At 39.0% G+C, this 12093-nt stretch overlaps 1 protein-coding gene across 7 annotated transcripts in view; it reads right to left on the reverse strand.

The window, feature by feature from the left end:
* The window catches only part of UBR2 (ubiquitin protein ligase E3 component n-recognin 2), a 58066-nt gene extending 46691 nt beyond the window's left edge, over positions 1 to 11375 (reverse strand). For 4 of the 7 annotated variants that reach the window (XM_026123270.2, XM_064509604.1, XM_026123271.2 and 1 more), the window contains exons 1-6: positions 11172 to 11374; positions 6637 to 6896; positions 4515 to 4593; positions 3247 to 3360; positions 2215 to 2342; positions 1033 to 1171 (exon numbers count right to left, since the gene is read on the reverse strand). In XM_026123270.2, coding sequence (XP_025979055.2) covers positions 1033 to 1171; positions 2215 to 2342; positions 3247 to 3360; positions 4515 to 4593; positions 6637 to 6896; positions 11172 to 11249 — 798 coding nt within the window. In that variant the 5' untranslated portion in view covers positions 11250 to 11374. Of the gene's footprint in view, positions 1 to 1032; positions 1172 to 2214; positions 2343 to 3246; positions 3361 to 4514; positions 4594 to 6636; positions 6897 to 11171 lie in introns of all 7 variants that reach the window. The other 3 variants (XM_064509605.1, XM_026123265.2, XM_064509602.1) reach the window with 1 other exon arrangement.
* Positions 11376 to 12093: the final 718 nt, after the last annotated feature.

Here is a 12093-nt window from a genome sequence, read left to right on the forward strand (position 1 = left end):
TAAATAACTTCAGAAGTAGGAGAGAGATCAACTGTAAAGAAGTATCTCTAAATCTGTAGAGCATGTGATCAAGCCAGCACATAATCAGAGAACAGGAGGAAAACTTAAATATTTACTGGTATCACAGAAAACATAGTGATTGTACAAAAAATATGTAATGTAGTGCTAAGTAATACAAAGCATTCTTATTTCCTTCTCCACTTACTTTCTTCAAGTTTAATTTTTAACATTCTAAAATGATGGTCTCATTCCGTTTTGGAAAATCCCCTCAAACCAATGAACCACAAGCAAACAAGACATTAAAGGACATTCAGTTTCAGAGCAGCTGCTTACCGGCTCACACACAAATAATAAAATGTAGTTGTGCCTTGAAAGTTGCCCAGAAGAAAAGCCTCTTCTTAAAAATACACACAAGCCAGAAGACAAACAGAGCTGGCAGAGTTCTTTGATACTAACATACTAGTTAAAACTATATTCAGTGTGCAGTGGTTTTGCACTCAAAGTTCTTTCTAAATGATGTAAGAAATGCTTTATATCTTCCTGCCATCTTTTAACAATCATGGGGAAAAAAAAAAAAAAACAAAACCTAGATTAGAAACCACAAAACAAAAAGTTCCATGAGCTCTGGAATGGGAGCAGCTGATGATGCATTTTGTCCCTCACAGTTGTATGGCATCACTGTCTGAGCAGCTCTTCTCATGCCTGGAGCATGTACAGGGGCTCTTCCAGCATCAACTCTTGGGCATATAGTAAGGGATGAGCTAAAGCTGCTGTCTGCCCTTGACTGAAAGAAGGAAGTGGGAGAGACACCCTATCACCTGCACTCACTGGAGTACAATTGCATTGAAATGTACACTCAGGATTAACTCTGGTTTGAATGGGCCAACGAGTCAAGATATTTTAGACTGGCCTGACACACAGGGCTTAATCACATAAACCATACTCTTTGGGAAACCAGACTAAAGTAAGTGCAGACATAAAATAAGCATTAGGTTAAGTATAATTAAAAGTTCTAACAAGGAATTTACTTACATCTCTATCTACTGTTGTTGCAAAGCCAATAGCTTCTTTCTGTGTGCAGTTGACAGCTTTCTGAAGAGTATATATAACTTGTTCATAGGTATGGACTTCATCATTAAAAAGCATGCAGTAGTAAGTGTCACTCTTCTCACTTCAAAGCAAGCATTGAATTTATATAATTCAAAGTAATATCAATGAAAAGATACTTCTAGTGTAACAAAGCTTTCCACCAAGCAGAGTACCGAAGTCTAGGCTTCCCTTGCTGTACTGAAACATATCTCAAGGATTTTATTTGAAAAGGACTTACCACATCCCCTAATTTCTATATGAATATGCAGCATCTTCCTTGCAAAATTAAATCCAAAATGAGCAAAATCTCATGGCAATAGTCTAATAGTTTAGTCTGAGTATTACTCTTGAACATTTGTTGATTCTGAATTGGTAGTTTCCTACCAAGGAAAACAGATTTCCTTCCAGCATAGTTTTATTCAATGTTTCCCATAACCTCTGAGTTGCTCTACGGATCTGGCATTATTTTGCTACATTTGTTTCCTCAATCCTACATAAAGGTCTCTATTAAACAACTAAAACTTGAAAATCTCAAAAAAATAAAAATAAAAAACAAAAGCCCCTCCACCCCATGAGCCTCAAAACCACTTTTTAAATTTGAATAATTTCAATGCAATTTTCAATGCAATCTTTTGACTCATTATTTATTTACATAGCATTCTTCCTCACACAACACAAAGTTACTAGCAGTACATCACAAATGCACCCATATTAACTATGCTGCTACAACACACTTTAATCTTCTGTTTCAGAATTTCTAATAAATGGATCGCTAAAAAGTGTAAGATATTTTAATCATCATAATTTCAATAATTTTGAATGGTCATAAGAAATTGACCTTCCACTTGTTTTAGGCTATTGCATTTTATTAACACTTCCTTTTCAATATTAAGAAAATGAAGGTATTGCAGACACGCAGTTTCACCACTACAAAGAGAAATAGGCTGTAAAAAACACAAGATATGGGAAAAACAAATACATTAAAAATGACTTTAGACTTGTCTATAACCTACTCCCAATGGAATTTTAGGAAAGACAGAAAATATGCTTAAAATAAGAATTTACACTCTCTATTGTAAATATCTACAAACTTTTTAAAAGGCAGAATACAAATGTTATACTTACATCATCTCTAGACCAGGCAATTCATTTTCTTTTTCCCATGTTAGTATATCTACTGCATATTTAAATGTGATAGCAAAAATATTATAAGCTCTTGCTACCATTTCTTCTGATAAGTGCACAAGGGGATCCTGAAAAATAAATAGCAGCTGAGAAATGAAGTGGCATTCAGAACAGAAATTTTGTCAAATCTACACCTCCTTTTGTCAAAGGTGATATAAGCATCTTTGATGATGTCTTTCTTTAAATAACTTTACATTTGATAAGACAGAATAGGATCAATGATCAGCCTATTTTCTTTTTCCAGTTCTTCACTGACGGACATCAAGGACAGAATTTAGCATTCAATACCGAAACATTAACTTCCCTTTGATCACTCAAATTTTCAAACACCTTCATGTTTTCACTTGCATGGTTCCCACTTCCGCACACCTTCTAAGAGATTTTGCTTTCAAAACTCATTTGTATTAAAACTTGCTTTTTCCATGTCTTCAAAAACATAATTTGAAATCACTGCATCTTTATTCCACTTACTTACCAATATTATTATACAGCAGAATACAAGAAAACATGCCTCTACTGCCTTGTTTTATACTTAGCACAAACTTAGGGGCAGGAGCCCTATCCATCTGACCTTGTACAACACCTACGTCATTGGGATAATGATTTATGATGGGAGTTCCTGGGAGCTGTGATACATAAATCATTTAACGCAGGCAGGTATTTCATAATGATCTACCCATGTCTCAGTCTTGTTCACAAGCAACAGTTCCCCTTTTGCATGGGGACCACACATGCCCTTATGCTTATTTTGCACCTTCAAGGATGCCCTCCGTTTGATATCTACAGCAGCCACTAAAAAAATCATCCTTCTCTCCCTGCTGGAACTTAATGGTTACTGCCATTTCTCTTTCTTTGCTTTATTTAAAACGTATTTCAGGTATCCAGAGCTATCACTAAAAATCACCTCATTTGACTCCCTCACTTCTTTTTTAAAAAAAAGATTTTGAGATACGATATCTCAATTGTTATTACCTCTTCTTCTGCAGTCTCTGAAGTGTTGATTTCGTGCTTTTTACAGTAAGGACCTTCTTTCCAAGCTTCCGTATCACCACAATCACAGAACCCTCCTCCACCTGATGTCGTCATCTATAGTTATTTAAAAACAAAAGTTATATATACCCATTCTACCCCACCACAAGGCTATGCAGAATTAATATAGTGTGCAACACTACAACACAGGAGAAACATGTAACACTTACATGTAGTAACATTTTCTGAATATATTACTTTTAGTGCTACCTTTCCTATATCAGATTCTTGTATTTTAAATTAGAACAAAGACGAATCACTTCATAGAGCAGTATTGTATAGCGAGGAAAAGATGTGTTGTTTATAAGAACAGGAGTTTACAAACAAAACTTAAAAATTTTTCACATTATCGATTTTAGTAAGCACAAAGAAAAGTATCTGTATAATGCAACGATATATTTACACTGTTTCAATAAAATTTGATTTTAAGGCTAAGAACACTTGAAAGCAATAAATGGAATAATATTTTATTTGATTCACAACTATTTACTGATTCATAGAAGAGTTGTTTTTTCACCTATTTTTGCCAAACAGGTACATATCATCCTACTATATCAACAAAACTAGATGGATTAGATGGGCATTTGAGAGAACATTTTCTCATACTTTTGAATGTCACCTAGTCTTGTTAATTCACTAAGCCTGCAAACTAAAAATCTCCAACAAGTATGCTGGCATCAGTAAATTACAGCAGGGAATTCAGAGAAGACAGATGAGGGTTGCACCGGGTTTCTTGAGGGCTTTTTTTTTTATCCTAATGCTTAGTGTAACTTATGCGGTGATTTGATTTATATTAACAGCAGTGCAATAAAGTATTGTCAAAAACAGATTTATGGAAAGCCTGTAGTAGTTATTTCTATACATCTTCTTAGCTTATAAACACACTAAGGTCCTCTCATTTTTCTCTATACTACTGATAATCTATACTACTGTTAGCAGTACAGACTACTAAAATAAACATCTAAAGTTGTAGTTTACTATTTTAACTTCTCTCTCACATTTACAAGAAAATTCCCATTATTGTACAGAAGTTAATAACAATGCACATGTTTAAAGGAAGTAAGTTTTAAATATAAATAGTTCCTTAAAGGTTATTCTCTACCTTTTAAAAATAGTTGAAATTGTGTTTACATTCTTAAATTATAAACAAGGAGTTTTATATACATAAAATTACTAATGACTACATTGTAAGTTCCAATCATATTACTAACCCTGTATCGATGCTCTCTATGAATACTTCCAAGAAAGCACTCCATGCATAACACACAAGTTGGGTCAACTGCACAGTCTCTGAAAACAGTAGGAAAAATTATTAAAACAAATATTTTCACCTTTAATTACATATTTTACAACAGGTAATTTTCAAGTATCCCCAATATGAGCTTTCTGTAAGATTCACAACTGAGGAAAAGAAAAAAACAAAACACTGCCTTTAACCTATTTCATGGAATCAGAAAACAAGTATTTTGTATCCTGAAAAAGTTCAATTTAAACTCTCGTTCTTATTCATTACCAGCTACAAACCAAAGAAAATTATTAAAACATAAGAGGAAACATTAACAGTTTTACATATATGCACAATAATTAATAGAAAGAAGTGGAGATTCCATCACAACAGCAGAAAGAGTAAAAATACTCTGCATTCATTGCTGACCCCGACTTAAGTGGGAGATTGGAAAATATGTCCTCCCAGGGATCCTTTCCAACCTGAATGAGAATATGATTATATTGCTGTACTTAAATTTTTTCCTACTGAAACACAGACCGAGAGTGTGAATGGTACATTTACTCATCCTCCAAATTCTACACAAATAGACTGCATTCTTCTTTGTTTTCATCATACCTGAGGATATACTTCACATAATCAATCTGCTAGTCTTGAAAAAGCAAGTGTTTAGAAGAAATTAACAGAACTCCCACAATTTCATCAGTTGAGCATTTAATACTTAACCTAGCATTACTTCTAGGCTGCAATGCAGTTTGATTTGAATTAAAATCCTACTTCTGAGGTTTGTTTTTCAGTTGTTTGGGTCCATAAAGAAACCGTGGAAACTCCTTTCATAGCCTCTCATAGCTTCCAGCCTTCAGCCCTCACAAGAAAGGGAAATCTGTAGCTAATGGTATCTAGATCTCTCTGTCCTTCTTTACATTGTCAAGGAAGCACCTAAGAACATGTATGAGGGAAAACAGAAGGAGCTTTCTTAGCAGTTGAAGGGATCTACAGCACGCCACCAGTTCAAGTTTATCTGCCTCAGGATGAGGGACTTTAAAAAAAAAAAAAAAAAAAAAAATCTCCAATACTGCTTCTTCTAACTGACTGTTGAAATGGAAATGCAAAAGAGGCAACTTGCTGAGTAAGTATCTGAAGTCCATTCTCACCCAGAGCTTCAGCCAATAAGGCCAGGTATCAAGTTTCTAGAAAAGGAGAGCACTAGAGTAAAATTCTTCCACAGCTATTCCCCCCCTTCTAAATGAAGGGAATGGAAATCCAGCAAAAGCATTGAAAGCAGGAAAACAAACCCTCACGATAAGACAGAGATCCCACCGACACCCAGGCCTCACAGCCCTCCAAAAAAGACAAAAGGAAAGACAGAAAAAGAAAACAACAAAAAAATGCTGGATATCAGAAGTAAATATTATTATTATTGCTGGTGTTCAAGAGTCAAAGAGAGTGGCAAATACCACACAGGACAAGAAAAGTCTGTTCTAGAGAGGGCACAAACTAAATTTAACAAACTACAGAAGGTTCAGGAAAGAAAGAATAGAAGGATTACTGTACATTAGTAATATACTGGCTTAAAAATAAAATTTTTTAAAATACTTGCAATTGGTTAGTAACTTATTGTATTATTCAAACTGTATAGGCTTTGGAGAAAAATGGAATTTTTAGGGAGAACTAGAAAGAGAGAGGGGCAGGGAAGGAATAAGAAGCTGTTAAATCTGTTTTAGCATCCAGTATATTAGTTTAACAAGTCATGGAAAGAGATGTAAAACACAGGATCAATACTAATAGCTGATATTAAACATCTAAATTTATATGCACATGCACCTGCCCACTTATTTCTGATTAACACCCTTAAATGACATTGACAGTTCACCCAGCTACCTTCTTCATCTTGCATTTCTTTTGTACAGAAAACACTCTACATTATACTAACTAGTATCTTCCCATTTACAAATCTGTAGTGTGTTAATTTTCCCTTAATCCCACCCCTCAAGGAACACTGCAAGGTTAGTATAAAAATACATTTGTGCTATTAACTTTTCTTTAGGACAGTGTACTTTCATCTGAACTTGTTCTGTGACTTCATAAATTAGAAATGCTAAGTCTACCTGCAAGAATATGTAGGTTCTCCCACTTTAAAAACACGGCCACAGAGATGGGAAGGTTTGTTTGCTTGCTCAAGCTTTGGAAAACCAAATGCAGGATCTTCACCACAAAGATACCATTCCATTGGTCCCAGCAAAACATGTTGTGCCAGCATGTCTTCTCTTTGCGGGGCAGGGTTAGGACCCCTGCAGTAAATTTTTGGTACATAATAGGCCAGATGCTGGTATACTTCTTTCTGAAGGTCATTTGTTTGCAGCCATTTCTTTTAAATTAAAACAAAAAAATAAACAATTTATTCATTAATAAAAACAGCGTCCACAATTCTACCTATCAAGAAACATTTTTTATTTCTTACTTAGAATCTGAAATGACACTGCAAAACTAGAAAGCCAGGCTTTCCTCTGTAAATGTTAAATCTAGAAAATTATGTAAGACAGACATTAGGAAAGGAATCATCTGTTTCCCAGCTTGCACATTTTCTCCTTTTGACATACAGAAAATTCTCAGAAGCACAAGATTTAAGAGACCAAATTCTTAAAAATTTCCTCTAGAATGCACTACCAGTAAAATGCCCCAACATTAGCAGGGACTTGTAAAGCGAGGCCAAAACTATGCTGGTTGTGTTTATCTGGACTGCAGACTGATGCTGCCAGCTGGGGTCACAGAGAGGAAACGGAAGCCTGGAGTTGGCAAGAGGCAGGAAAAGACAGAGGGCACAAAGAGACTGGCAAACACAACATTAAGTGACAGTCCACCTCCCCTTTACTTTCAACAAATTTATCTAAGAAAGTTAGAGGGGGTTGTTTCCCCTACCTCAAAAACAACAACTTATATTATCTGAATTACTATTTTAAATATGATGTTAGATCTATAAATTAGTCAATTTAAAGACAATTTGTGCTGACAGCAAGTTTTTAAAAGCCAAACTAACATATCTGCTATAAGCCACCGAGAAACTCAGAACTCTAAGTTTTTCCCCTGTATAAATATCCATACACGCACACACAGAGTAAAAAAAAAAAATTCTCAAAATAACATTTATTTCAGCCTTGTGGATTACAATTTTATAAAGGTCTGAATTATAAATTAAGGCTACTAGGTTTTTATAATAATCATACGGGAACAAACATATTGCAAATGTGCAGTGATTAAATCACGTTACATAAACAGCCTTAGCATGCCATTTCAAACTGTAAATATGACAAGACATCTTTGGCAACTTCAGGTAAGGAATTCAAATATCAAGCTAAAACTGTACATGAAAAGGAAGAATTAATTATACCAAAATAAGTGGTTTTGGTAATCAAATGTTACAGCTTGATTTACTCTGAATGATTTATGACTTACTCTTAAGAATTTTTATTTGAGAAGATACTGTTTTGGTAAGTTCTTGAGGATACAGGCACAGAGTCAGCACAGCATTTGTACCATTTAAGGGTTTTTTTTTTTAATACATACTGTATTATTTTCATCTACTAGACAATTTTCTCTAACTCAGAATTTCATACAAAAAAGCTTATTTGTCAATATAGATTTTAGCGGAATAAAACGCTTTTCTCACTTCCCTTAAGTTAGGCTTAAAATCATAATCAATCTACTAAACATTTTTGAATTGATCTAGCTTTGATGGTTACAAAACTGGGATTTTTTTCCAAATAAACCCGTTGAAAAGGCTTGCCATAAAAGAACCTATCTGACGATCCAGAAGTTTACAGTTAATCTCACTATGCCCATTGGGATTAAGAGAATACCCCCCCCCCAAAAAAAATACCCCAAAATTAAAGTTTTCATTGCTAAGAATTTACATCTTTTTTCCTAGCTTATGAATCTTTTCGTCTTTCCATCATTAGTGCCAAAGATCTAGTACTGCATGAGGAACTGACCTAATTGCTGTGGAACCAACTTAGTCTCTTCCATCATCTCTCTTCAGTGAGATCATTTTTAGATGATTTTCTAGAGCACACATAAGTTACAATGCTTGCATTTTTTCTTAGCAAAATGCCTTTAATTTCAACCTTTTAAATCTGTAGTACATTAGTAATTTCTATCTAGAGAAGACTTAGTGCATATTAGTTACACTACAAACTCAGACAAAATACCTAGCCAGAGAAAATCCCTGTTCCTCAGGTAAACAGCTTTCCCTTCCCAAAAATTCTGGGAGTACTTGTCTGAAAGTTAGGTGTGGCAACACTGAATGTCATCATACCTAAATCTCTTGTAAAACAAGTTCTATACATGTATCTGTGCATACAGTTCTGAATATTAAATCCTGGCTAAAGGAATACCAGAAGGAAAGAAATATGGACTGCTAGGACAAGGAAACAGATGCCTTCCTGATGCCTTTTGGAGTACATGTAAAACTTAAAAAAAAAAAAAAGATAGATATATATATATACATATATACACACACACGCTATGCTAACTTGCTAGAGGACTGATACCTGGGAGGCACTGAATCTCAGTTAAAAAAAAAAAAAAAAAAGCCTACCCATACACTCAAAATGTTGTAATTTATTCTTCGACATAAGTATTTCATATTTAGACAAGTTTTCAGTTAGTATTGGTCTATCTTCTATCCTGAATTCACATATAAGAAAAATTAATGTTCTACTCTTCCATGAGATTCTTTTAATAAAAAGGAAAATGTATCCTTCTTCATTTCCTTCCCTTGACTTACTCTCCTGCAAGCAACCTTTGAGTACCCCCCCCCAAATCCAAAAAGTGTTGTTCAAATAACATTTATGCAAGTAAATATCTAAGGGTCCATCAGAGTTTCTATTAAATTGCATCTAATTAAGAGACAAAAAAGCTGAAAAAAATGAATACAAAAAAAGTAATGAAACAACTCAATCTACTATTTCAGAGCTAAAAGGCATAGCTTTTGTATCTATGATTTTGGTTAGCTGTATAAATTAGTATCTGCAACATAGGTTTATATTCTGTTACAGAGGATAGTAATTTTCCTTTTGACTATTGTTCTTTGGAGGTCTGTAGTTAAGTTGTTACAGTACATACTATAACTATTGCTTTGGACTGGCATTTATTGTGTTAGCATTGTGCTATCAGCAAAGTAATAGTATTGGCAAAGGAGGGAGAAAAACAGTGCTAAAGACCAACTATGTTGTTTACTTACGCATTCAGGAAGTGCTGGTAGCATTTAACTGCTAGCACACTGTGGATCTGAAACTAACTGATATCTGAATTGTAGCTTATGCTGGTGATTATAGGGAAAAAAGTGAGAACTGACTAAGTTTAAAGAAGAACTTGTACCTATGGCAGATTCTTAGATGTGCACCATTTGGTGCACCTTTACCTGAGGTTTACCTACACTGTGACCCAGAGAAAGAAGCAGCTGCTACACACTCAGATGTACCAGTAAAAAGGTAGCTGGGGCTCAGTTTAGGCAATTTCATGAAGTGTTTGATGGAATTACTGGGTTTGCTGAACCTACACTGCTACCCACCCTGAACTAAACTAGCTAGGATATAGCTAACTATGCACATTTGCCTACCTAATGATACCTTTATCTGCACTGTAGATAAACCACTGTAATCTGAGAATAACCTGAATCATAACATTGTCTTTTATTTTCTTTCGGAAAAGAGACAATGTAATTCTCATTAAAGTACACAAAAAAGCTCTTTAATGTCTTATCCTACAGATGTGCACAAAAAGCATCCCAATATGTTCAGAAATACATACATGCAATTCCTCAAATGCACAAGTGCCTATAAGATCAGGCATCTACCTCAGAAGCAAAAAAAAAAAAATGGTTCCCTAAAAACTTTACCCTTAAGAATCCCTCTCTTTGACCTTCCTGCTACTCTCTACAAATGCTGGAAAAGTCTATTTAAAAAAGTAAGTGATCTCACGTATTACCCTGATTTTACTAGTTATTTACTCTACAAGCTCCTCATCCAAATAGTCCCAAGTTTAACTGGGACAAGCTTCAACCAGAACTGCATCTTATATACTGGAAAAGAGGGGGAAAAGGAGGAGGGGAATCCTGTAGTAAAACCTCGATGTTGCAAAGCACATATGGGACGAGACTTCCACCTAAGCAGGCCAAGGAACAGGGAGGCTCTTCTCGTTCCAAGACACGCTCGCCGGTAGCGAGGTGCGAGGCAAAACAGCAGCACACAACTCTCGAGCTGCTTGGAGAAGGCCAGGAGGCCAGCGCAGGCCGGGAAGCGAGCCCCCACGGGCGAGGCCCCGGCCCCGCGGCCCCGCAGGAGCCCGCGCGATGCCCCGGAGCCGCCGGGCGCTGCGGCGCCGTGACAACGGCACAGGCGGAAAGCGGCGCGGCTTCAAGCCCGCGGCGCCCTCCGAGGCCGCTTCACCCCCCCGTCGCCCCAGCACGGCCTCACCCTGCCCTCGCAGCGCCCCTCCGGCCCTCACGGCCCCTCGCCGCGGCCGGGCCGGCGGTGCTCCCCCACCGTCGTTACCGCCGGCCTCGCAGCCGCCGCGGCCTCCCCGCCGCCAGACACCGAGCGCGCCCCGCCCCCGCCCGCCCGCCCCCGCGGCCCGGCAGCCTCACCACGGCGATCTCCTCGGCGGAGCACTCCAGCAGCCTCTTGTCAATGGCCTGCACCTCCGCCTCCAAGTCCGCCGCCATCTTCTCCCCTCCCCCCCGCCTCCGCCGCCGAGGAAGCGCCACCCGGAACCGGGCCCGGCCGGCGGCTCTGCGAGGCGAACCCACTTCCGCCCCGCCCGCCGCCCGCGGCGCCGCCGCCCGCGGCGCCGCCCCGCCGCGCGGGGCACTGTGGGAGCTGTAGTCTTCCCGCGCCGCCCGCACGCCGCCTCCCCGTCTCCTAGGAGACGGCGGCCGGCCGGGGCGCCCTCCCCGCCCACGGGAGGCCCGGCCCGTGGCTCCGCGCCCCCCGCGCTCCCCGCACCCGGCTCTCCCCCCCGCTCCTTTGCCGCCTCCCCTGTAACTCAGCGCAGTGCCCCAGGCGCCTCCTCGGTCTCCCGGCGAGGCCCCGCGCCGGCCCGCAGGAGCGCCGCAGCTCCGCCGGCGGCAGCGGCCTGGGGGTCATCCCGCGGCACCGGCTCGCGGTCGCTGCACCTGGGCCCCGGTGCACACGCACGCCATGGCCGCCCGTTCTGTTTGCCTTCTGGCTTAGTCCCTCAGCGCGCTTGGGTCACCTTGACCCAGGTTGCAAAGGTGAAAAAACTGCTTTATTCAAGAAAAAATAATCCTGTAATTTACATGAATTTGGAGCTACGGCTTTAGGAGAAATTCCGCAAAGTATAAAAACCGCTGAAGCTATAAGTCCTGTTTTTCAGCTGTCCTCCTTCCCTGACTCCCCGGGGAGCCACACACCATCCGAGCTTAGCCAAGCTCAGCCTTGCTCATACGGGCAGGGCTCCAGCTTTGCGACTCGAATAACGTCGCCGACGACAAACAGCCCCCAGTAAGCCTGTTTTATTCGAGTTAGTGACTAGGGTGCTTCTGACGA

The sequence above is a fragment of the Dromaius novaehollandiae genome, chromosome 3, assembly GCF_036370855.1.
Source record: "Dromaius novaehollandiae isolate bDroNov1 chromosome 3, bDroNov1.hap1, whole genome shotgun sequence".
NCBI classification, from domain to species: Eukaryota; Metazoa; Chordata; class Aves; order Casuariiformes; family Dromaiidae; genus Dromaius; species Dromaius novaehollandiae.